The sequence below is a fragment of the Physeter macrocephalus genome, chromosome 11, assembly GCF_002837175.3.
Source record: "Physeter macrocephalus isolate SW-GA chromosome 11, ASM283717v5, whole genome shotgun sequence".
NCBI lineage: Eukaryota > Metazoa > Chordata > Mammalia > Artiodactyla > Physeteridae > Physeter > Physeter macrocephalus.
The window spans coordinates 167256480-167282128 of record NC_041224.1 but is presented as its reverse complement, the minus strand read 5'-3'; the positions used below and the strand labels follow the sequence as shown (position 1 = coordinate 167282128).

The following is a 25649-nucleotide window of genomic DNA, read 5'->3' as shown; positions in this document are numbered from 1 at the left end:
TTGGAGGGGACTAGTGCCTGTGTTCTGGTGGATGAGGCTGGATCTTGTTTTTCTGGTGGGCAGGCACGTGTCTGGTGGTGTGTTTTGGGGTGTCTGTCACTTTATTATGATTTTAGGCAGCCTCTCTGCTAATGGGTGGGGTTGTGTTCCTGTCTTGCTAGTTGTTTGGCATAGGGTGTCCAGCACTGTAGCTTGCTGGTCATGGAGTGGAGCTGGGTCTTGGCGTTGAGATGGAGAGCTCTGGGAGATTTTTTGCCGTTTGTTATTACGTGGAGGTGGGAGGTCTCTGGTGGACCAATGTCTTGAACTTGGCTCTCCCACGTCAGAGGCACAGCCCTGACACCTGACTGGAGCACCAAGAGCCTGTCATCCACACGGCTCAGAATAAAAGGGAGAAAAAAAGAAAGAAAGAAAGAAAAAGATAAAATAAAATAAGACAAAATAAAAAAGTTATTAAAATAAAAAAAAAAAAATAATCTGGATATTGTCTTTCTGGTGGGCAGGTCCACGTCTGGTGGTGTGTTTTGGGGTGTCAGTGGCCTTAATATGAATTTATGCAGTCTCTCTGCTAATGGGTGGGGTTGTGTTCCTATCTTGCTAGTTGTTTGGCATAGGGTGTCCAACACTGTAGCTTGCTGGTCATTGAGTGGAGCTGAGTCTTGGCGTTGAGATGGAGATCTGTGCGAGATTTTCGCCTGTTTGATATTACGTAGAACTGCAAGGTCTATTGTGGACCAGTGTCCTGAACTTGGCCATCCCACCTCAGAGGCGCAGCCGTGACACCTGACTGGAGCACCAAGAGCCTGTCATCCACACGGCTCAGAATAAAAGGGAGAAAAAAAGAAAGAAAGAAAGAAAAAGATAAAATAAAATAAGACAAAATAAAAAAGTTATTAAAATAAAAAACAAAAAATAATTATTAAAAAAAATTTTAAAGTAATTTAATAAAAAGAAAGAAAGAAGAGAACAACCAAACCAAACAGCAAATCCACCAATGATAGCAAGTGCTGAATATTTTATTAAAAAGAGAAAAGAAAAAAAAAAGGACAGAACCCTAGGACAAATGGGAAAAGCAAAGCTATACAGACAAAATCACACACAGAATCATACGCATACACACTCACAAAAAGAGAAAAAGGGAAAAAAAATATATATCATTACTCCCAAAATCCACCTCCTCAATTTGGGGTGATTCATTGCCTATTCAGGTATTCCACAGATGCAGGGTACATCAAGTTGATTGTGGAGATTTAATCTGCTGCTTCTGAGGCTGCTGGGAGAGATTTCCCTTTCTCTTCTTTGTTTGCACAGCTCCCGGGGTTCAGCTTTGGATTTGGCCCCGCCTCTGCGTGTAGGTCGCCTGAGGGCATCTGTTCTTCGCTCAGGCAGGACAGGGTTAAAGGAGCAGCTGATTCGGGGGCTCTGGCTCACTCAGGCCGCGGGGAGGGAGGTGTATGGATGCGGGGCGAGCCTGCGGCGGCAGAGGCCGCTGTGCTGTTGCACCAGCCGGAGGCGCGCTGTGCGTTCTCCCGGGGAAGTTGTCCCTGGATCACGGGACCCTGGCAGCGGCGGGCTGCACAGGCTCTTGGGAGGGGAGGTGTGGATAGTGACCTGTGCTTGCACACAGGCTTTTTGGTGGCTGCAACAGCAGCCTTAGCGTCTCATGGCTCTCTCTGGGGTCTGCGCTGATAGCCGCGGCTTACGCCCGTCTCTGGAGCTCCTTCAAGCAGTGCTCTTAATCTCCTCTCCTCGCACAGCAGGAAATAAAGAGGCAAGAAAAAGTCTCTTGCGTTTTCGGCAGTTCCAGACCGTTTCCCGGACTCCCTCCTGGCTAGCTGTGGCCCACTAGCCCCCTTCAGGCTGTGTTCACACAGCTCCCTCCCACTGGTGCAGGTCCAGTCCCTATTCTTATGTGTCTGTTTTTTCTTTTCTCTTTTGCCCTACCCAGGTACGTGGGGAGTTTCTTGCCTTTTGGGAGGTCTGAGGTCTTCTGCCAGCGTTCAGTAGGTGTTCTGTAGGAGTTGTTCCACATGTAGATGTATTTCTGATGTATTTGTGGGCAGGAGGGTGATCTCCACGTCTTACTCTTCTGCCATCTTGAAGCTCCTCTCTGTGCTTTTTACTATGATTGCAAGATGCCCTCAGTGATAACTGTCAGATCACTTTGAAAATAAAAAGTTTACTACTCACAGGTCTTGGAAAGCACATGGCACACCCGGGCCACACAGGGAGGTTGTATGTAGAGAGGGGGATGTGGGCCTGGGGTTCTGCTTTCATTAGGGTCAAGGGTGAGGCCTAGGGTTTTGTGGGCTCACTTTTTATTGGTGAGTTCAAAACTTAAGAGTAGAAATGTAAAGTGCAGGAAGAGAAAAAATAAGTGACCCTAATGATGGTCAGTTATCGAAATCAACCAAGATTTCTAAAGCAAAGAATCCCCCCCAACCCATCCCGCCAACCCCAGCCTGGCTCTTTATCTAGTTCTGTGGCTGGCAGTGTGTTTATTTGAGATAGCTGTCTCTGAAGTGGATAACTCTGGAGTGGTTGCCTTGCAATCAAAGCTTAAGTCCTGCCCTTCCATTACAAAAAAGGAAAAACCAACTGTTAGGGATTACACTACAATCCACCCTTGGTGCCTAGGCATCAGAGCCAGTGGTGAGGACATTAACTGCCTGAGTAGCTGATTTACTAAAAGTCAGGGATAGGGCATGTTGTAACCTAGAAAGGATTTTAGTAGCACTCCTGTAATAATTATATTGAACAAGCAATAGTCCTGAAATCCAGCTGGTAGCCATTGACCCAAGCTTAAAGGGTCACACCTTGAAACGAGGTCAGTGATCTTGGGGCCCTAGGGATCCATTCAAAGATTAGATAATGTTATGATTATCATCTTGGGACATCTGGTGTAAGTAGGTTTGAATCTGTGCTGAGTTGGTGGATTGCTCCATATCGCACCCAACCACTCTCTTAGAATAGGTCAGTTCAATTAAAGGATTGTCTCATTTGAGGAGGCAGTGATGCAGGTGCGTTTATAAAGTTAGGCCTCTATGGTGTAAATATTTGATTCAGGTTATTTCATAAGAGGCATTTCTATGGAAACAAAAGAAAAACAATGGTTAGTGGTTGGAGCAGATTATAAACCTAGTCTGAGTCCTGAGGGTAGCCAGTTGAGATTTCTAGATGTAGGACTTGAAGCATCTTCAGACAGGGTGGGGACATATGGTGGCAATCATAGATTTTCCTGGTTTGTAGTTTGAGTATCTCTGGTGGTGGTGGGGTTCTTTCTGAGTGGTCCATACAGCAAGAGGCACAAAGATTGTTCATACATGAACTGTTGTAGTGATTTCTCTGGAGTTTATATCTAGTTGTCCCACTTTAGCTTGCAGGGCTTCAGGAAAAGGGCAATTTTAGTTCTCAATAATTCCAAGTCAGAAAGGTGGGAAAAAGTTGGAAACAATATCTGGAGAGTTGTAGCCAGATATTAGAGGAAGTGAGAGGAATTCAGTATTCAGTCCAGTTTACAGGTAGAAAACAAACCTCAAAGGCAATTAACAGGACTAAAATCTGATATCCACAGGGTGTCCTATAGTTTCCCCTTCCCCCCACCTTTTATCAGAGATAGCCCAAATAAGGCTAATTTACTTGCAAAATAAGTCTGGCCTGATTATTTAATAATTAATTTATTTATTATTTATTAAGTGTAACAAGAATAGTGATAGACCGTATAGGCTCTTTCAAATATACTCTGCTGGACCTTCACACAAGGAATCACAGACTGGACTCTTAGAAGTCTCTCTCAAGGTAGGAAGCCAAGCTATGAGCTTACCATCAGACTTTCCCTGCAGTACTGATAGATTTGGGTGAATTCCTTTCTTCTCGAGGTCCGCCAAATATCCTGAGGTTCCTACATCTGACAGGAAGCGACCTTCCTTACTCACCTGGTAAGGCTTCTGTAAGCAAATTGCCAGGCTGATTTTTCCAAGGAGCTTTATTGGCTCCATAAGTCAACCTTAGTTCCTTAAATCTGTCTGGTCATATCTGAGTCTATGTTCATCTCTCTCAAATATGACATTCCAGTTAAAACCTTGGTAATATAATCAATGTTTCCAATTGTGTCCTGTTACAAGGAGGACAGATTCTTAGGAACTTATGCAAATAAATATATTGCTTTGAAAATGAGAATACTCACTAGGAGTTTCTAAATTTTGAAGGGATCAGGTAGGGAGAAATTTGTTTTATCTTTGTTTACAAGGGTACACTTTAACAAATTGCTGTAAGTCATAGACAGCTTAGGAAAAAAGGTTTCCTTAAGTCTGGGGGGGAAAAGAAAACCATTCAAGAACTAACAATGTTTCAGATAAAAAATCATAAAAATTATAATTATCCTCATCAGTTCATTCAGTTCCTTGTAATTAATTCTGATTGATCTTGATCTTTAGTTAGCAGTTTTATGAATCTTTTTTTACCTTAGAGTTGTGTAAATTCTTACCCAGTTGAGCAATATGATCTGAAAATTATCAGAATCCTGTACTTTAAGTTAGAGTCCTTTCCACAAGTCTTCTTGAAGATGAAGCACTTTTCGAAGAACACTTTTGCAAAAGCATCAGAGTAAAACAATAACTGTCTATAAATGACAAAAAGACTTAAACACGACCATGTTAAAGATCTGATAAAGTTTATTATACTGCAAATGACAAGGAAATTAGGTTATTTCTGTGACATACAACATTTTAAGATAATAACTAGAATTACAAGTGATAACATTATACCAGGATATAGCAGGTATCTAGGAATTTCATGTAATTTCTGGAACACATATATTAGTAACGTATATCAATACAAATATAACCTAAAGAAGGTTTAGCATTATGTCTTTGACAGTGCTTCCCATGCAATTTAACATACCAAATAAGCCTAATGTCTGTCTTTTTATAAGGAGAAAGACCACACCTTTTGAGATGTTCCAGGGCCCATCTGGAAAATCTCAAAGTTATTTTGAGGTCAAAAAGACTTCATTTAGGGCTTCCCTGGTGGCGCAGTGGTTGAGAGTCCGCCTGCCGATTCAGGGGACACGGGTTCGTGCCCTGGTCCGGGAAAATGCCACATGCCGCGGAGCGGCTAGGCTCGTGAGCCATGGCCTCTGAGCCTGCGCCTCCAGAGCCTGTGATCCAAAACGGGAGAGGCCACAGCAGTGAGAGGCCCGTGTACCGCAAAAAAAAAACCACAAAAAACAAAAAAACAACTTCATTTAGAATTTGATTTTGGGAAGTTTGTCAAAATATCAAAAGGTGTTAAAACACTTGATTAAATAGGATTGTTGGTCACTGTGAAATAATACTTAGTTATCCATTTAACCAAAATGACAACAACTTCACAGGCAAATACATAAAGTTACTTATTTTAATCCCAGTTTAACCCCCCCCCACCACAAACACACAACCTTAGCTCTTTTAATAGAGAAGACTCAGGTTTTTTTTTTTTAAGTAATTAAAGATTCAGTAAAGATAATGTGAAGCATAGAATATTATTTTGATAAAACACAGACTCTTTATTTCCTAGGCAATTTACTTAAAAGGTAAAGAAAAACCTTTCACAGGCTTATCAAGAGCAGACCAATAGTCTAATAAAAATTTGTCTTTTTAGCAGATGAAAGATAATTAAGTTTTAGTTTTACATAAGTACACTATTAAAGTTTATTTTAAAAAATCCTTATAATAAATTTATTTTATTTTTAGCTAGCTTGACTACACAGGTAAAATTCCCTCTCTTCTTCTCTCTGTCTCTCTTCTTTCCCCAGCTTCTATATCCATTCATTTTGTCTACTTTAGGACAAAATTACTTTCATTTCCCTAACAAAAATACATCTCCCTACCTCATACCTTTTCTTAGCCAAATACATCCTACTTTCCTTGATATAATTGTTTCCCTTATTATTTCTAGTATTTTAATTACATATATTAGTTAGAATGCTTGACTCTTATAAACCTTAATTTCTAGTGAAAACTAGGAAGTAAACAATTGTGAACTGTTATACCAGTATTCTGTAGGTTGGCAAATTTATGAATATATTTTATAATTTCTAGAAGCATATGCTTTTTTTGTACAGTTTTTCATTGTAGCACAAGACATGTTTACTAACAGATCTAAATATCTTTTGTTTTTCTGTGATAAGAAACCAAAAGTAGATAAACCTATGTTCAGTAATTAATGTTTTAGCATTTTATATTATTCAGAAATTATCTATATATTTAATGAATTGCCATCATTTAACTTAGCAAAACTCTAAGGTTTCAAGTTACCAACGAGATTTGGGTGACTATTTTTAAGTAGACATACCATAAAACATAATTATTTTTGAAAAGTGGATGCCTCGGCGATTAGAGCTTAAGTTATGCATTTACATTACAAGAAGGAAAAGCCAGTGGATAACTTGGTCTGTAGTCTGATCACAGATCTGACCTACTGTGGGAAAAAAAGTCTTTTCCCTAACCCAGCTGATTTTTACAGTTTTATTTCCTAATGTTGCAACCTCACTCATAGGTGCTGGTGCATATTTCAAGGTAAACAGTAGACTAATGGGCTAATGTATTTATTCTTTACTACTACCATTCTCCTTTTTATTTTTGTGGTTTAAACCTGGAATAGCCAGTATTTCATAAAATGAGGACTCATAATGTCCTAATATATTTACTTTGATATTAAATCCATTGTTTAACTTGCTGAAAATGGAAATGTTTTGTTATTTTATGTTTATTGACTCAGTTTAAAATTATTAAAATGAGAAGAATTGTTTTGTAACTCAGGAGACTGTTATCTATTCTAATAGTGTTCTTATGTGTAATGCATCACTCATCTTAGAAGTTCGGTGAATACTGATTGAATGAAAATGGTTGCAACACTGTATTTGTACACCACTTTAAACTTCTTTCTGAAGTCCCTGGTACCTAGCACAGTTTGTGGCAGTAAGTGTTTGAAATCTTCATATTTGATAGGGAAGGCAGTACGGTGTACGTGGACTTAAGAGCAGATTGCTAGGGATCTGTTCTGGGCCCTGCCACTCATTGTACAGCCTTGGGCAGGTTGTTTAAGCTCCCTGTATCTCAGGTTTTTTTCTGGGGACACAGTGATACCTACCTGGTAGGAACATTGTGAGGATAGATGTCAAAGCACAGGATGGCATCTGTCACACGACTAATTTTGGTTAATATCATTCTGTTTCATACATTGGGGAGGAAGTTATTCCAAGGATTTTAAATGAAAAACGTGTTCCAGTTTGGGTATACAATGCCTGCCATTTGTTGAGAGCTTACTATGTTCCAGCTACTGTGCTAAGGCTTCCTGAGCTGCTTGTTAAGAGCTCCAGGCCTTATTCAGGGAGCGTGATTAGTAATTTGTTATTGCTTCATGGTACATTTCAGTGTTTGGCTGTACTGCTCCTGACTATTGCCATTGACTAATGCTTTTGCACTGGGTGTGACTATAGGCTTGCAATAGAGTAATGATGTGGATGTGGTGTGGTTACTCAAAGTTGACACTTTCTGTGTTAGGGATAGAAGAGCACAGAGAGCAAAATAACCCCCAAACAGTGAAACACAGAGTTCTAACAACAATGTATATCGTTAGCATAATGCAGAGCAGGCAGCATTGTTTACCTTGGGTCAAGGATAGCTTAGTGTGCATATACAGCATTCATTCACTTTAATATTTGAGCCTCTGCTAGTCTGTAAGCTCTTTGAGAAAGTGACTCTTTTTATAAACAATTTGTGTATACAGTGCCTGTCAATTCTTGAGAGCTTACTATGTGCCAGCTACTGTGCTAAGTCCTTTACATATACCTTATCTTAAGGTCTTAGGACAGCTGAAGGAATAAGATAACCCACTTTATGATAAATTGCCCTTGGTCACATTGCTTGTAAATGATGTAATCAGGATACCAGCTTCATGAACGCAAAGCCTATATTATGTTGCCTGTGCAGTGCAACAAATGATAACATAAAAGATATTAAATAAATGGTTATTGAATAATAGAATAAATGGGGATACGAACTTGAATTAAGACACAGTCCTTGTCCTCAAGGAACTTAGAGGTGAAACAGAAAAGTAAAGCAGTGATGAGGGTGCAGGGATAGAAGAGTTATGGTAGCCATGTGGACCTTGTGCCGAGGGAGTCCACAGTCCATTCTGCGTCAGCGGTCCCCGACCCTTTCGGCACCAGGGACCGGTTTTGTGGAAGACAATTTTCCCATGGACCGGGGGAGGGGGGATGGTTTCGGGGTGATTCAAGCACGTTACATTTATTGTGCACTTTATTTCTATTATTATTACATTGTAATATATAATGAAATAATTATACAACTCGCCGTAATGCTGACAGGAGGCAGAGCTCAGGCGGTAACGCGAGCAGTGCGGAGCGTCTGTAAATACAGATGAAGCTTCGCTCGCTTGCCCACCACTCACCTCCTGCTGTGCGGCCCCGTTCCTAATAGGCCACTGACTATACCGGTCTGTGGCCCGGGAGTTGGGGACCCCTGACTTACGTCAAGCTTATGGGGAGGAGCAAAAGGCAGTCTTCCTTGAAGAGGTGGAGTTTGACCTGAAAGCTGAAGGATGAATTGGATTTGGCCAAATGAGGGTGTAGAATGCATTCCAGACAGAAGAAAGAGAAAAATTAGTTTGTTAGACCTAGATAGATGGTGTGAGAGTGATAAGGGGTAAAGTGTCAGAGTTAGAATCCAAATAATTAAGGGGTTTGGGTATAAAACTGAACAATCTGAACTTTGTCCTGAAAGCTCTTGGGGGAGGGAAGTCTTTGCAGGTTTAAACAGAGTAGTTCCATGGTTAGGTTTTTGTTTTGGGAAGATTAATCTGGCAAGTAGTATGGAGGATAAAATATGGGGAGGCAGATGGAAGACCCTGAAACCATTTAGGCTGTTCTAATAATTGAGGAGAGCCTAGATGAAGGTAGTGGAGTTGAAGATGAGGTGACAGATTTGAGAGATATTAAGGAGGTCTTGGTGACTGAAGATAGATGGAAAGTTTGATGAAAGGGTGACCCTAAATTTATGGCTCAGAGAGGTGTTGTTCTTTACTAAGATAGCAAATACATGAGAAGGAAGCAAATTTAGGAAAATGTGCTATGTTTGGTTGAGGATGTGTTGAGCTTGAAGTGGCTAGAGAGTAGCTCCATGGGCCTGTGTGTCAGTGGCAGGGGCTGGGAGGTTCTGGGGCTGGGACACCACCAGAATGTCAGTGGTAGCATATATGAGAGTAAAATAGAACATCAGGCCCCATGGAAGTCAAGTCTTGCCCTTGGCATACACCTGGCAAGGTGTTGGTTGTTTCATGTTAAAACCTATCTCTTCCTTGGTGGCGCAGTGGTTGAGAGTCCGCCTGCCGATGCAGGGGACATGGGTTCGTGCCCCGGTCCGGGAAGATCCCGCATGCCTCGGAGCGGCTGGGCCCGTGAGCCATGGCCGCTGAGCCTGCGCGTCCGGAGCCTGTGCTCCGCAACAAGAGAGGCCGCGACAGTGAGAGGCCCGTGCACCACGATGAAGAGTAGCCCCTGCTTGCCACAACTAGAGAAAGCCCTCGCACAGAAACGAAGACCCAACACAGCCAAAAATAAATAAATAAATTTAAAGACAGAAATCTATAAAATTTATTTAAAAAACCCCAAAAAACCTATCTCTTTATTCCCCTTGCTACTGTTGCTCCCCAAAGTATACATAATTGGTGGGTTATTGATTTTGTGATTTCTTTGTTCAGGCAGTCATCAGCCATGGTTTAGGTATGATCAAGTGTTATTTCCTGCATCTTCCACCTCTCTCTTTCCACTCTGATGGAAAGTCTTGTGTGAGGTTTCCTTAGTACAGCCTGGCCTGGGGAATCACTGTGTGGTCATTCTTAATAGCAAGAGGTAACACCTATAAATCTCTAATAAGAATGAGGAGAGTGGAGGTTCCTTCAAGCAGTGCTGCTTGTAATATTTTCTTGCAAGATGTTGAGGGGAAAAATGACCTGAGATTCGTCTTTCCCATTCTGGCCCCCAGATATTGTAGTTGACAAACAGCCTTAAGACAGAGAAACTGTCTCATTTCTTCTAAAAACCACTCTGTGAGTCAAGGTCCTCAAGATAAATTAGTAATAATGAGATTCATCATTAGACTTAGCAAGCTTACTTCCCAGCCAACCCTCATCTCAGTACAAGAGAAACCTGGTTGTTGCTTGGAACCTATGTTTTAGCTATGGGACAGACAACAGCCGTATTTGCCCAATGATGGGCAAAACCAGGACAGGCAAACAGATAACCTGGGAAATGACTTTCCACAGCTCAGCGCTGCCCGGAGCTGGCTAAATATGAGTATGCTAGATGGCATGCATAAGCACTCTGAAAAGGTGTTCATTATTGGATTTGTTTTATTCATACTTTTGAAAACTTTTTATTTTTTAGGCAACCTCCCGACTTCTAGTAAATTACCCAGAGCCCTATCGTTCTCAAATACTGGATTATCTCTTTAAGGTAATGAAAAAATAATTATTTAATGGTATCTGTGATATCTTAGAAACTGTGGTGAATTTCACCAATAGTCTTTAGTACCTTCACAATTCTAGTTTTTAAAAAACTAGGCAAATTACTTTTGGAATAAGTTGCTGTTTATTTGAAGTTTTGCTTTGGTTTTCTCATCTGCAAAACCAAAGGCAGTGATTAGTCATTGTCTTAAAGTGTTTTGTCCTTCATACAATGAATCACAGTGTTAATATTGTTACTTCTTTCCCCAGCCAAACTTCGGTGCCTCTTTGCATATTCTAAAAGTTGAAATAGGAGGTGATGGGCAGACAACAGGTAGGAGTATTTGTGGAATGGCATCGTTTTCCCCCAATATTTAAACCTATACTTAAACTTATGGACTGTGGTTTCAGAATATAAAGAATGCCAACATTTTTGATGTTGATTACTGCTTAGATTGTTCTTTATTGTTCCTTCTTCATTCTAATTATTTTAAAAATATTATATCGAAATATGCATTTTTTCCATACAAAGCAGCTTGTGGACTTTAGATTGCTTATTTAGTTGAAGTACTAAGTAGTAAACAAATCCACAGATTTTTTTTTTTTTTTTTTTTTTTTTGTGGTACGCGGGCCTCTCACTGTTGTGGCCTCTCCCATTGCGGAGCACAGGCTCCGGACACGCAGGCTCAGCAGCCATGGCTCACGGGCCCAGCTGATCTTCCCAGACCGGGGCACAAACCCGCGTCCCCTGCATTGGCAGGTGGACTCTCAACCACTGCGCCACCAGGGAAGCCCCCTACAGTTTTTTATAAACTAATATTTACTAGACAGAGTGTAGGGAGAGTTTGGAATTTTACTGAGAAGTTAAAAAAAGAAAGATTTTAATGTATAATATATGTAAGATGTTATTAGCTTTAAATAAAATATGTGGCAAGTAATTTCAGAGATATTTCAGAGATATAGCTTTTTTGTCTTTTAAAAATAAAATCATTTTTAACCACTAAATTTTCAATCTTCATTGTCATAATTTTGACTTTGTGTAGTACATGTAGTCAATTAAAAAATTTATAGGTCTGGTTTTCAGGAAGAAGAAAATTCTCTCAATGATTGTATATGTAACTTATTTTTTATCAGTTAGATTCCATTATAGTGAACCTTAGAGTATTGTCTATATACCCGTGTACCTGTTAGTGACTTGGAAGTGACTTTTGTTAAATAGATATATCTGTGTAGTGGAATTGGTGTTTAATTCATGCTGAAAGAAACAATGCAAATGAAAAACAAAAGAAAATCCCATAACAAAACTATCCCCAACCTATTATAAGAAGACATGCATTTTATTGTCAAACCCTGTTTTGCAGAATTGATAATGACTGGCCACCTTCATTTGCTGAAGCTAAATTAGAGGTAGAGATACAGAAGCGGGTAGTTCTTGTGAATTCTGATGTTTACCTACAAGAAGAAAAGGGCTAGGTCCCCTCTCCTTCTGAGGCCCTTCTTAACAAGGGCAGATGTTTGTGAAACGTGGTAACACGTGAGGACTGATGTCACTTACCTACCTTGACACCCTGTAGAGGTTAGTATAGAATTTTCTTACAGTGGGAAAGTGTACTCGTTACTTTTTTCTCAAAATTCTGTTGTCTTGATTTAACAAGGCATGTTACAGGCTCAAGGCATGGGGTGTGGAAATTAGGACTTTGGAGCCCAGGATTCACATCTAGGATTGAGAAGCTGGAAGCTGAGGTGATCTGAACTTAAAGTTGGACATAGGGATTTGAAAACCCCAGAGAGACCAAAGCCCAGCAGAATAGTCCTAGGAATTTTCAATTATATGAGTTGATAACACTTCTCTTAACACTGCTTATAATAGAAAGTTGTGGTTTTATTATTTAAGACCTTTATGATGCTTATGGTAATGAAAAAATGAAATAATATGCTTTGATCATCCATCCTTAAGTTATATAAGATTATTCTTACGTGCCCTACGTCAGGATTGGATCTGGAATACTACTTCTCTGAAATGTGTGTATGTGTGTAGGGGAGAGTGGCCTACAAAGCACCATTAACAGATAGTTTCCTTTCTGTTTTGCTCTCTCCCATTCAGATGGCACTGAGCCCTCCCACATGCACTATGCATTAGATGAGAATTATTTCCGAGGATACGAGTGGTGGTTAATGAAGGAAGCTAAGAAGCGGAACCCTAATATCACACTCATGGGTAAGAAGTGAAGTTTGATGTACTTTTGTAGTCTGTTTTCCTTTAATTTTTAAATTCTGAATCCTGTATGTGGAGTATCTATTAATACTGTAGTATTAATAATGTTGTTAATACTACCAGTATGCCACCAGCAGCAAAGCACGTGCCAGGCATGATTCTTTCTTTGCTCATATATATTGTGTCTGATATTTATCTTACCTCTGGAGTAAGACATTACTCTTCTCATTTTACAGAAGCAGTGGAGGCTTAGAGAGCTTATACCACTGACTTAAGGTCAGAAAATTAGTAAATGTCAAAATCAGGTTTAGAACCTTATTTTGTTGTTTTTGATTTTTGATTTTTTTTCTTTTTTTTTTGTGGTGCTATACTAATTTCCTCAACAAAATTTCTCATCAAAATTTGTAAAAGGGCAATACTATTTATAAAATTGTATACTGTATGCAGCAGTATATCCCAACTATTTGCAAAAATTGTGTGCTACATGCAGTAGTAGACCCCATTTCTAGATGAGGTACATACAGAAGTGTTTTTTGGTTTGTATATTTGTTTGTTTTGAACCTCAAGGATGTGGTGGTCACTGTTCTAGGCATTGGGGATGCCTAGAACAATCCAGGCCCCAATTCCTGTCCTCGTGGAGCTTAGATTCTAGTGGCAGGGTGGTTTCTTAAATGGGACTGTACTCCTTGCACTGCTCTCCTGTAGCAGTGCACAGACCTATACAAGATTTCAAACATACACAGTGGTGACATACTTTTATCATTTGAAATGAATTTGATTTTTTTAAACAGGCTTACACATTCAGGCTAAATTACATGAGTTAATGAGATCCATTTTATAGGACTTAATTTCAAGTTATTTTAAAAATCATTTTCAACCATCCAATTAAAGGACAAGCATAAGTTTTTCTAAGTTAAAAAAAATGAGGAGGTCAGTGTGTTCTTTCTAAATGGACTTTTGTAAGAGATTCCAGAAATGTTTTGAGCAGTAAAAAGCATCATTGACTTCAGCACATACTTGCCCGCTGTGCTGTTTTCAAGGTCAGTTCTCATTTAAATGCAGAAAAGCTGGCATGCTGAAACATGTCCTAACAAAGACTTCACATAGTGTGCCTTCAGAATGTATTTGGCATTTCACTGTTTTAAAACATTCCAGTATTTTAATGTCACATTTATTATGTAGATACACTTAGGCATTCTTCTAGAGTTTAGAAAAATAAGCATTTTGTCACTTTGATTTTAATTTTTTTCAGTGGTGAACTAGATTGGTAATATATATTAACAGTTAAGGAACTTAATGTTGACCTTATTTTAATATTAATATATTAGTAAGAGAATTAGGATTTAGAATCTTAATTAGTGCTTCTTTACTCTTCTCACTTTTGTTTTTTGATTAATAATAACTGGGGTATTGGAAGAACGTGGGATTTTTGTTCTATATCCTGTAACAAAGGTATATTTCCCTATTGAGTCAATGACATTTGTATTGACATAGGACAAACTAGTTTTGTTAAATTTGATTACCTGACTAATTAGTCTTTAAATAGCTTCAGGTTGTAAGAAGATGTCCTAGTGAATAAGGAATTTATATTGTACTTACCTCACAGAAATAGTTAAGCATAAGCCTTTCAAAACTCTTTGCTTTGACCTTAGAGAACGAAAATTGAACATTGCATATCTTTTTAGCAGGAGGTGGGGAAGTTAAATTAAATTGTAGGTTACATTTCTTTATATTGGTAAGTATCATTGAGAGAGGTGTTTGTTTTTGTTTGTTTTTATTTCTCTTTCTTGAAAGAGTGTTTGGAATTATAGAACCTGACTCTCGGGGTCAATAAGGAATTACTGTGTTCATAAACTGGAAGGGATTTTTGAGAATTTGTGCATGGTTTGTAATCTTTCCTTTAGTCAGATCTTTATTGGCTTTTTGCTTAGCTTGTGTTCGTTCTTTTTGATTTGTTTTGCTTTGTTTTTAATAGTGCCAGCACTGTTATACCTACTCCAATTTTGCCTCTTCCTCTCTGCAGGGCTGCCATGGTCGTTCCCTGGATGGCTGGGGAAAGGTTTCAACTGGCCTTATGTAAATCTTCAGCTGACTGCCTACTATGTCGTGACCTGGATTGTGGGCGCCAAGCATTATCATGATCTGGACATTGATTATATCGGAGTTAGTAATATATTTTTTAGAACATGATTAACCTTTGGACATTTATTTATAATTTTTGAAAGTAATTTGTGGCACTTTGTTGACTACTTTGTGTCATGAGACTAATTTGTTCTATTGGTGTCTATTAACAAATTGACTACATGTCACCATTTATTCTTTCTGCCCATCCAAATTCTTCCCACTTTCGAAAACTGTACTTAGTATATGCCTCCCGGAACTATTTCTTTGTTTTTGTTATTGGTACTACCCCAGCTCAAATTCTCCTTCTTCCAAGCTTTCCTTAGTTTCTCTAGTTCTTACAACAATATTGTGTTTACTATATAGTTTAATGAATGATTAATCTCATTTTGCTCCATGAGTCTTCTGTGATCCTAAACCAGAGGGTGGCCGACTTCTTCTTAAAGGGACAGAGGCTTTTATTTTAGGCTTTGTGGATCGAAGGGCAATATTAAGGATATTATGTAGGTAATTATATAACCATTTAAAATGTAACCACTTAAAACTGTTAAAATCCATTTTTAGCTTTCAGGCTGTAAAAAGTACAAATGGCGGGCCAGATTTGGCAAGCTGGCAGAAATCTGCCTACCCTTTTACTAAACTGTTATTTAACACCTTTTAATGATTTAAAAATGTAAGACATGATATCTTGTGTTTCTAGCTGGTCTGTTGGCAGGCTGGAGGGATACGTCACCCTGCGCTGTACCCCACAGAGCCTCACACACACTCATAGTGGGTCTCTATACACTTTTGCTTGTTAATACGCTGTCTGTCAAAACTGATTTTAAAAGTTTTCGTGCAATTAGCAAGCAGTTATTGAGCTTCTACTGTGTTACAGGCATTGTGACTATTATGTTTTAGGGATACCAAGATTAATAAGCTCTTGAGGAGTTCAGTGAGAGAGGCAGACACTGGACACTGGACATATCACAGGACATGAGGATGAGCCAAGGGCTCTAGGAAGCCAGAAGCAAGAATATACTTGTTTTTGTTATCCTTCCCCAGATTACAACAAAATTGTTTGAGAACTTTCTTAAATGTCAGGGTATGTTTAACCCATAGTGAAACTAAATGTAGGTTTGGGTCGAACAGCATTCTATTATGGTAAAGTCACACTTAGAAAATGTTTCTGGTAAATAATGGGTTATTCACATCTCTTTTAGACTCTTGATAATCACAGGCTATGATGAGGAAGCTTCTTTGATAAGAACACTTTCCAGTATCACTGGAGGCTGAAAAGAGTACCTGGAGGCTAGGCCCATCTCTCAGCTGCAAACTGAAAGTCATGGAAGTTCTCTTTCAACTCTAAAACCTCCTGCTACATGATTCTAAGCCTGAAAGATTTGTGCATGTTCCTTTTATCTGTCTTCATTAAGAGTTTGCTTTTGTTATGTAGCACATCGTTGTGATTCTCTATGTGCGCTAAAAAAATTACTCCTGTACATTGTCCTTATTAATACTTGGCTTTTGGGTGTGTGTGTGTAGGGATCTTATAAGAATTATTATAACAATCCCTTGTCTGTTAGGTCTCCAGTGCCTGCTATAGTCCTTGGCATACATTGCCTTGTCAATCTTTGTTGAATGATTGAATGGATATTCCATTTTTAGAAATCTCTGGAATTAGGTGACTTTTTGAAAAATACCCACCAAATATTTTAAAGTTTTTAAAAATAATATTTTAATTAAAAATTATGTTGTCTTATAAATATCTATAAATTTAATAACAGGACATTCCCTTAAGTAAGAAAAATGGATTTTCAGATGATAAGAAAGATGATGAGAGATAATATTAATGGGGAAAGGTTAATATTAATGATAACATTTGCTTTCTGACACAAAAACTTTCAATTCTGACATTTTGACTTTCTGTTTTGCAGATTTGGAATGAGAGGGCATTTGACATCAATTATATCAAGGTCTGTACAACTTTAAAATCTTTTTATCTTTAAGTTATTAGTGAAAAATTCCTTTATGGTTCCATGGAAATTAGTAGTAGGAACACCGTATTTTTTATAGCACAGTTATTTATTTTGCTAGTTATAACATAAAATTCAAGCAAAATATTAATAATATTTATATTCCTGATTAAAGCATATGTAATTCCCTCTATGCCCCAAATTGCCTTTGTCTGTAGAGTTGTGTTGAGTTTTCCTACTTAAATATTCATTATTTATGGAATTATGATAACTGTTATAAAAACAATTGTATCATTTTAGATTTTTAGGACTTCAAGAAATGTAGATTTTTCTTTGACTGTCATATATCAAAATTTTTAGTATATAATCTCATTCTTGTTTTCTTTGGAATGCCTATTATATTGGAGTGTGTTGGATGTTTCTATTTGTGATTAGCAAATAGGTAGCAACTAACATTTGCAAAGTGTGTTACTTTTTGAGCCACTTTCCCTAAATATTTATCTCTATTTAATTCTTACTACCTCCTTTATGAGGTAACTACTATTATTTCTATTTTTCGGAAAAGGAAAATCTGAGAATAATAACCCCTTCTGTCATTGGAAAACAAATGGCAGTTTAACTTTTCAGGTGGAGATATTTAGTTTACTTTATGGTTATATTTGTCTTGTTTTATGTGTCTTTTCTCCAAGAAATATAATTTTGTGGTTATATTTTCTTTCAGTTTTAAAAAATTTTTTCTTTAAATTGAGTGTCTTATGTTTTTAAGCAGGTAATATCCACTAAATTTCTTTCATTTATTTATTCATTCAGTCTGCCAGGAAGCATTTACTCAACACCTAGTTTGTCAGGCATTGTGTACATGCTTGGAATACAAGGATAAAAAGTACTGTTTCTGCCCAAAAAGAGTTAACATTGGGGACTGTAGAGTCCCATATGAACAACTAAGATATCAGCTATAATTTCTTTGGCACAATAATGCACAGGGTTGTCAGAAGGTACAGAGAGGAGGTGACACCTCTGCATGAGTGGATTTGGGAAGTCTGTTGGAAGACTAGTTGGAATCTTCAAGGTGGGCTGGATAGGAACTCCCCAAGTTGCTAAGGCAGGGCCGTGCCTTTGAGAAGTGAAGACTGGGAGGTAAAGAGATTTGGGGGAAGAGCAAGTGGAGAAAGATGGATTAGACAAGTGGGGGCACTGAGCCGTCAGTAGGCCATTATGTTCACTGCAGTGACGGCACAATTTAATCGCTAGTTGTGGGGAGGAGAAGGCATAGATTTAGAGGACTGAATGCAGCCAGAGCCAGGTAACTCAAAGTTAACTCCATGCTGTAGGCATTACCAGTGAAGTGGTGAGAGTGTGGTGGTGTGGAGGTGGGACAGTGGAACTAGTGTTGTTCCATGAACAACACAGGAGTTGTTCATGGAAAGTTAGGACTGCTGTGAGTACAGGTCTGATGAGAGCAGCAGGGGGACAGAGCAGAAGCCAAGTTAGTGGCTGCGTCCTGTGTAACTCTGTAGTCAGGTGGACCATGTGCTGTGGCCATGGACTTGCATCTTCCCAAATCTGGCATTTCATAGTTTTTTTTTTTCTCCTTGGGATTATATATGTCTCTTTAATTGTGTTCATTTCATTTGATGGAAGCATTAGAAGCATTAGAATTTAGTTTCCTTTTTCTTTTAAACTAATGGTCTGCAACTAAGGTGGTTATTTTATTTATTTATTTTTTTACTATTAAGAGTCTGTTGCTGATTCCATTGCATTCTAATTCAGCTTACCTGATTTGAAAGACTGTAATTCCTGTTCTAAGACTCATCATCAGTGTTTCAAACAGTTCAGACTTCATTTCCTTTTCCCTGAAACTTTAGTTTACCTGCAGTAACTTGTCTCAGGAAATAACTTTTAGTTTGCATTTGCCATTTATGTAGCAAGATTTTATTGGAATCTGTGTCCTGTTTGTTAAAATACCTATTGAAAGGGTTCAATAATGACAGATGAATGTAGGTGTTCAGGTTCGATAAGCTTAATGAATATATATTCCGTATAGTATAAATAAGATGGCCCCTGGAAATAATGAGGATTTGTTTTTAAGAGTAGAAATAAATACAGTACAAACAAGCAATGTATGTAAAGGTGGCAAGGCTATTATTTCTTTTATTTTTGCTATTTACATTGTATTTATGATTTACTCTGGTTTTTAGTGATGTTTTAAAATTGTGTCTGGAAAATCCCGTCTAGGATCTGAGGGTGGTGGATGGAAATGGATGTGTGAGTCTCTGGACCCTCATTCAGTCCAATCAGAACAGCTTCCTTTTCATTTATCTTATAGGTAGGGTTTCTATCTAGGCTTTTTAGGGAGCAGAAAGGGATGGGTTCCACAGCAAAAACATTTGGAATACATTAGATAAAACTTTGCTCAAAGCATGCGGCTATTCATACTGATTTTGGCAATCTATTATAAAACACAGCTTATAGACTTGTGTATTTTGGAGTATTATATGAATATATACTTACTTATAAGTAAGCAATCTTAGAGGTGATGGTCTAGGAATAGCACTAGAAAAACTAGATATAATATTGCGATAAATGCAAATGTGACTCAGTTGTTCTCCTTCCTATCTGTAAGAATAAGAATTTCAGGGTGATGAAACTCAAGATTGGTCTCCTAATAGAGAGCTTGGGAGTCTCAATCCTACTGACTCTTGAGAGTTGGTCTTTATTTACTATTAAGGATCGGTTCGGATTTCTTCCAGAGTGGAATTGATTCATTATTTGCCTCCTAAAAGAGCACATTAATTGGAAATTTCTTTAGTTCAGAAAAGTTAGAAAGTGAAAAGAGAGCTTGTGAAATTCTTTGTTCTTTCTTATCTTAATTAATTCAACCAATGTTTACTGAGCACCTGCTGCTATGAACCTGACAGTTTGGAGTGCTTGGGGGTATAGCAGTGGGTTTATTCACACCCATTCATCAAGAACTACTTCTGTTTTGAAACTAACATGGTATTGTGAAGCAATTATACTCCAATAAAGATTTATTAAAAAAAAACAAAACTACCTCTGTTTTGAAATCTGAACCTCCTTCTCCTAGGTGAAATAATGTCTTCTTTTCTCTTGTCTTGTTTTATATATTGACAATCCATACATTTCAGTATATACTACTCTCTGATTTTCTAGGACATTCTGTTAGTTTTAGTGTCCTGGTGAGTGTGTTTGCCACCGATCGGTGAGGACCCCATCTTGTGCTTTTTTTAGAGTCCTCATGGGGCCCAGGTACAGAACTAAATACCAGAGTAGGTACTCTGTGCTTTGTTCATTTATTTCCTGTTACAGTTAGCTTGTTACTTTTAATCTGGTGGGTGGATAGTCCTACAGGCAGATTTTATTGCCTGTCCTGTGTATACCTATTAAAGACTTGAGGGTAACAGCAGAATATTTCTTATTTCTACTTCTAGTATGGTACAAAATACTAAGAACTGTAATATTTTCAGTAATGGCAGAATATTTAAAGACATTGGAAAATACTCAAAATAAACTAAGTTAAAGCATTTTATTTACCAAATGGTATATTTAATTTGATCCCAATTTATTGTGTCTGCATAAGAGAATTCATGAAAGAATGCAGACCAGGGTAATAGTGGTTTTTTTATGGGTAGTACTGCTCTGATTTTTAAAAAAAAATTTCCACCCTTGCACCCAAATTTTCTATGGCTAAACATAATTTTAAATTCAGAGGGAAAATCCCTCTAAAACATTTTTACCTCTTCGTTTTTTTTTTTCTCCTTACATTCCCATGAAGTAGATTATCTTAGTGATAATGCTTTTTACCCCCCACACGAGGCACATTTCTATTGAGAAATAATATTGACACTATCATCCAGAATGCTGAGTTTGAAGACATTTTAGCTTTCTTCGTTGTAATTCAGCTGCTGAAAACTCATTTTTAACCTTTCCTATGTTCTGCTTATCTCTCTGAAAGGTGTTAAGAAGAATGCTGAACTATCAAGGTCTCCAGCAAGTGAAAATCATAGCGAGTGATAATCTCTGGGAGCCCATTTCTGCTTCTATGCTGCTTGACTCTGAGCTCTTGAAGGTGATTGACGTTATAGGGTAAGGAATGTTTTACTTTGAAAACTAACAGTTTCTGACTGCTTGCTGTGGATATTGACTGTGCCTTTGTTTTTGCCTGCTTCTCCCCATTTGATTATATTTTCAGGAGGTAGCTTTCTTGTATTTATTTAACCAAAGCATGTATAAATGATATTTCTTTCCTTTTTTCTTTGAAATGTATATACTTTGGGAATCTTTCTATGACAATGGAGTAAGGTACTGGTAACTTAAAATATTGTTTTAATGTTTGGAATAATAAAACATGGCTTTGTTTAGATTAAGGGGCAGAGTAGTGTTTACATTTTAGAAATTATAAAGGCAGTGTTGTGAAATTAGTTCCTAACCCTCAGACTTCCTGTGCTTGGGCGTTCATGAACACTTAGGTAAATGGTATGGTATGATTACTGACCGTGACTTTTGTCACATATCCTTAGCAGTATGGCTTTGACCCTGCTCCTTAGTCCAGTTCTGCCTTTCAGCCTTTGGGGCCTTGACCTCACTGGGTTCCAGCAGTATTTTTTTTTTTTTAAGTGTATTTGAATTTTGTCTATCATGATAATGTATATAATCATTTGAAAAATAGAATACACATATATGTGGAGTTTGTTCTGTATTCAGTGTGAAGGCTCTGCTTGAACTATGTGTGCTTTTTTTTTTTTTAATGAAGAATTTTCAACGTGCACAAAAGTAGGCAGAATAATATGGTGGATATTCATGTTCCCATCATTCAGCCTCCATAACTATGAACCCATGAACAATTCTCCATTCACATGCCTATCCATTCCTCTTTTCTTCCTCCTCACATTATTTTGAAGCAAATCCCAGACATTATATTATTTCTTCCATAAAAATTTTACCATTTATCTCTTAAGATAAAAACTCTTTCGTTTCACCGTAAATAATACCATTATCACATCTAAATATGTGATAGTTTCTTGATATTATCAAATATCTTTTATTATTATTTTATAGTTTTCTTTGATTGAATCTGGATCCAGTTTAGATTCATACTTTATGATTAGCTGATATCTAAGTCTCTTCTAATTTTTTGGTTCTTGCTCCATCTCTTTTTTTTTCCTTTCATTTGTTGAAGAAGCTGGATTGTTTGTCCTGTAAAGCTTCTCACAGTCTGGATTTTACTGATTTCGTCTTTGTAGTTAAGTTTAAAATGCTCATCTATCCTGTTTCTTGTTGGAAATTGGTAGAGGCGTGATTAGATTAGATTTAGGCTTATTTATTTATTTATTTATTGACAAGAAAAGTAAAATGTATTTTAATATTTTATACATTGAAATTAGAATGTAATTTTTGCCTTTATTGTTAAAACTTGCATAAATAGCTCAAATCTTGAGGGAAAAAAGTTGTGTTGATCTTGAATATATTTGGCTAGGAAAAAATAAATGAAAATGTGGGTTTCACTGTATCTTCATGAAGAAGTTGGATGTTTAATTCATTTTATCTTTATTGATGTTGGTATCTTATGCAATGAGTTCTCCTCTGAGCACTGCTTTAGGTTTATCTCATAGAGTCTGTTTTTTTATCATTATTTTCTAATTTACTGCATTGTGGTCATTTAATGCTGAATGTATTATTTAATTTTTTTCATAAAATTTCCCAAGGTCTTCTTTTTATCTTATTATATTAGGGTATATTTTCTATCAGGATACGAGAACTGAGTATATATTATCCACCTTACTGATTGCATTGTTTCGCTATTCTGTATTCTAATTATTCTGTTCACTTAAACTATCCAAGGTTACTAAGAGTGTTAGTTTCCTCTTATTAGTGAGTTTCTGTTTTTCCTTTCAATCTCATGAAATTTCTGCTGTTTGAAAGTTGTTGCTGTGTTATTTGGTACATAGGTATGAGTAATGTTTTATCTTTATTATGGTTTGTAACTATTATGATTAGAAAAAGTCATTCTTTGTCTCATATTATGCTTCTTGGTTGAATTTCGCTTTGCATGTAACTAAGATAGAGAACTCTGCCTTTTTTTTTTCATTTGTATTTGCCTGATAGAATCTTTGCCCATACTTTTATTCTTTACCTTTCAAGGTAATTTTGTTTTAGGTGTGATGCTGCATATAGCATAGGTTTAGGTTTTGTTCTGAAAATCTTCATATTTTAGTGAGTTTAACTCATTTATATTTATTGATATAACTGAAGGTTTTGTTTTCTTTTCTACTGTGTTTGTTATTTAATGATTTGTACCATATATATATTTATATATATATAATACACCCTCACACACATTCTTTTGCTATGTGATTTGTTTTCTTTGCTCTTTTTAAATGAAGTGTCTTTTTTGTTATTTAACAAGTTTTGATTCTACTGATTACATTTATGCTGATACCTTTATACCAGTAGTTCTCAACTGGGGATAATTTTGCCTCCTACAGAACATTTGGCAATAACTGAAAATATTTTTGACTGTCACTGGCGTAGGTGCTACTGGCATCTGATGGGTGGGGGCCAGGGTTCCTTCTCAGCATCCTCCAATGCACAGGATAACTCCCCCACAACAAAGAATTATCCAGCCAGAATATCAGTAGTGCTGAAGTTGAGATCTGCTCTATATTAATAATCTTGGTTCTCTCTCTATTTAGATATTGTCTATTCATTTACTATAATTAATATTAAAATTATTTTATAACCACTTCTTCCTCTCCCTCTCTCCTACAATGGAATTTTAATTACCAGAGTTTCTTAATCTTTGTGCTCTTACATGAACATAAGCTTGTATGATCTTGATTTGTCAACTGCAAGTTGTAATCTTTTACTCCCAGCTAACTGGCAAACTTAGTTTACATTTCGCTTTCTTTCCTCCTTTTATTTTGTGTCAACTATATTAGTTATACATTATTAGAAAATGTAATGTTTATATACTATTTAATTACCCTTTCTTTTAGTCGAGCTCTACTGTTAAGCATATTCAGTGCTCACCTGTAAGTCTTTTGCTGAAGTATCTCCTTTAGTCTCTTGAGTGTCAGAAGCTTAATATCTGCTATATTTCTCAGAAAGTGCTAATGGAAACAATATTTCTTGAACTTTTACATGTTTATTACTATATATCTGTGGCCTTTAGACTCAAAGGACAGTTTGGCTGGGTATAAAATCCTTGACTCATATTTTCTTAATTCTTGAGTATCATAAAATTTGCTCCGTTGGTTACTTACATAAAATGTTGCTGTTGAGAATTCTGATGCCAGACTTATTTTTTCTTTTTCTTATAAATGACTTGGCATAATTCTGGTATGTCCAAAGAATAAATTTCTCCTTAACTTTAGAGTCTAGTACTTTTATACTGTTTACTATTTCCCAGTAAGTAGTGTGCACCCTTTGAATATCTATATTTCAGTATTTTCTTTTTTCAGTAAGTTTTACTTAAATCTTAATTTAAACAATCATCCTGCTCCGTCCTTTGGTTTTCTTTGTAGAAAGCCCGGTTACACATATTGGATCTCCTTTGCATATTGTCTTTATTCTGTATTTCTCTCAAATCTTTTTTATCTCTTTATTTATTAGACAGTGTCTAATCTGTGTTCCTTCTACTTTAGTCTTCATTTCTAAAATGCTTTTTCTTTTTAAAATAATTATTCTGTAATCCTCTCACTTTAGTTTTATATACCTCTGTTGTCTAATAATTTCATTTCCTTACAAATTATTAAGTATAACATACAAACACACACACATACATACATATAGAAGATCATAAGAGTATAGCTTAATGAATTATCATAAAGTGAACATACCTATACAACTACCACCTAGGTCAAGAAATAGAAAATTATCAGTATCTATGAAGCTCTCCTCTTGGAAATCTTTCTAAGCAGTAGCCTCTCATTTTGCACCAAAGACAACTACTAATCTGACCTCTATCATCATAGACTAATTTTTCCTGTTTAAAAACTATTTAAATGGCATCTTAGAATATCTGTTATTTTGGTCAACACTATATTTATAAGATTAACTCATGTTGATTCTAATTGCTGTTTTGAATTCAATTGTAGGAATATAACACAATTTATCCATCTAGTCTTTGTTAAAGGTCATTTGGATTGTTTCCAATTTTTGGCTATTGTGGTACAATGGAATTTTGTTCAGGAGATATTTATTCTGTGGCTCCCACCTCCATAGAAAGAGTATGCGTCCCTGCCCCATTCATGTTGTGCTTGACCTGTGCTATGTTTGCAGATTTTTGTTTTGCAGTTACAGTGCTTTCTGGGGTCTGCTTCCTCTGGGCCCCATTCTCCCTACTGTCTAAATGTTGTCTCTCCCTCATCTTGAGTGTTCCTGTCTTATTCAATTTGGATTCTAATTTAAGCAGCTTATTCTTATGGTGAGACTCTACCATTGCAGAAAGGATTGTTTGCTACCTATTTCTGAAATAGTTAAGGGTTTAAGCTTGTATTGCCCAATATGGTAAGACTAGCCACATGTGTTTATGGAGCACTTGAAATATGGCTAGTCTGAATTTAGGTGTGTTATAAGTGTAAAGTATGCACTGGATTTTAGAGATGTAATATTAAAAAGTAATATTAATAAAAGTATTAATAATTTTTATATTGACTTTATGTTGAATGATAATATTTTGGATATATTGGGTTAAACAGTATATAATTAAAATTTCTCTTCTGCTTTTTTAAAAATGTAGCTACTGGAAGATGTAAAATTATCTGTACACTTCACATTGTATTTCTGTTGGACAAATCTGGTTTAAACTGTCACTGTACTGTGTTTGATCTCTT

General features: G+C 36.9%; 1 protein-coding gene across 3 annotated transcripts in view; it reads left to right on the top strand.

Annotated features, from left to right (window-relative positions):
* The window catches only part of GALC (galactosylceramidase), a 67403-nt gene that overhangs the window by 10829 nt on the left and 30925 nt on the right, over positions 1 to 25649 (top strand). For 2 of the 3 annotated variants that reach the window (XR_003682126.1, XM_028496287.2), the window contains exons 2-7: positions 10448 to 10516; positions 10777 to 10840; positions 12611 to 12724; positions 14745 to 14884; positions 16759 to 16797; positions 20771 to 20901. Coding sequence is in view for 2 of the 3 variants with exons in the window: in XM_028496287.2 (XP_028352088.1) it covers positions 10448 to 10516; positions 10777 to 10840; positions 12611 to 12724; positions 14745 to 14884; positions 16759 to 16797; positions 20771 to 20901 (557 nt within the window). In the remaining variant the exon portion in view is untranslated. Of the gene's footprint in view, positions 1 to 10447; positions 10517 to 10776; positions 10841 to 11867; positions 12083 to 12610; positions 12725 to 14744; positions 14885 to 16758; positions 16798 to 20770; positions 20902 to 25649 lie in introns of those variants that run through there. The other variant, XM_007121987.4, reaches the window with a different exon arrangement.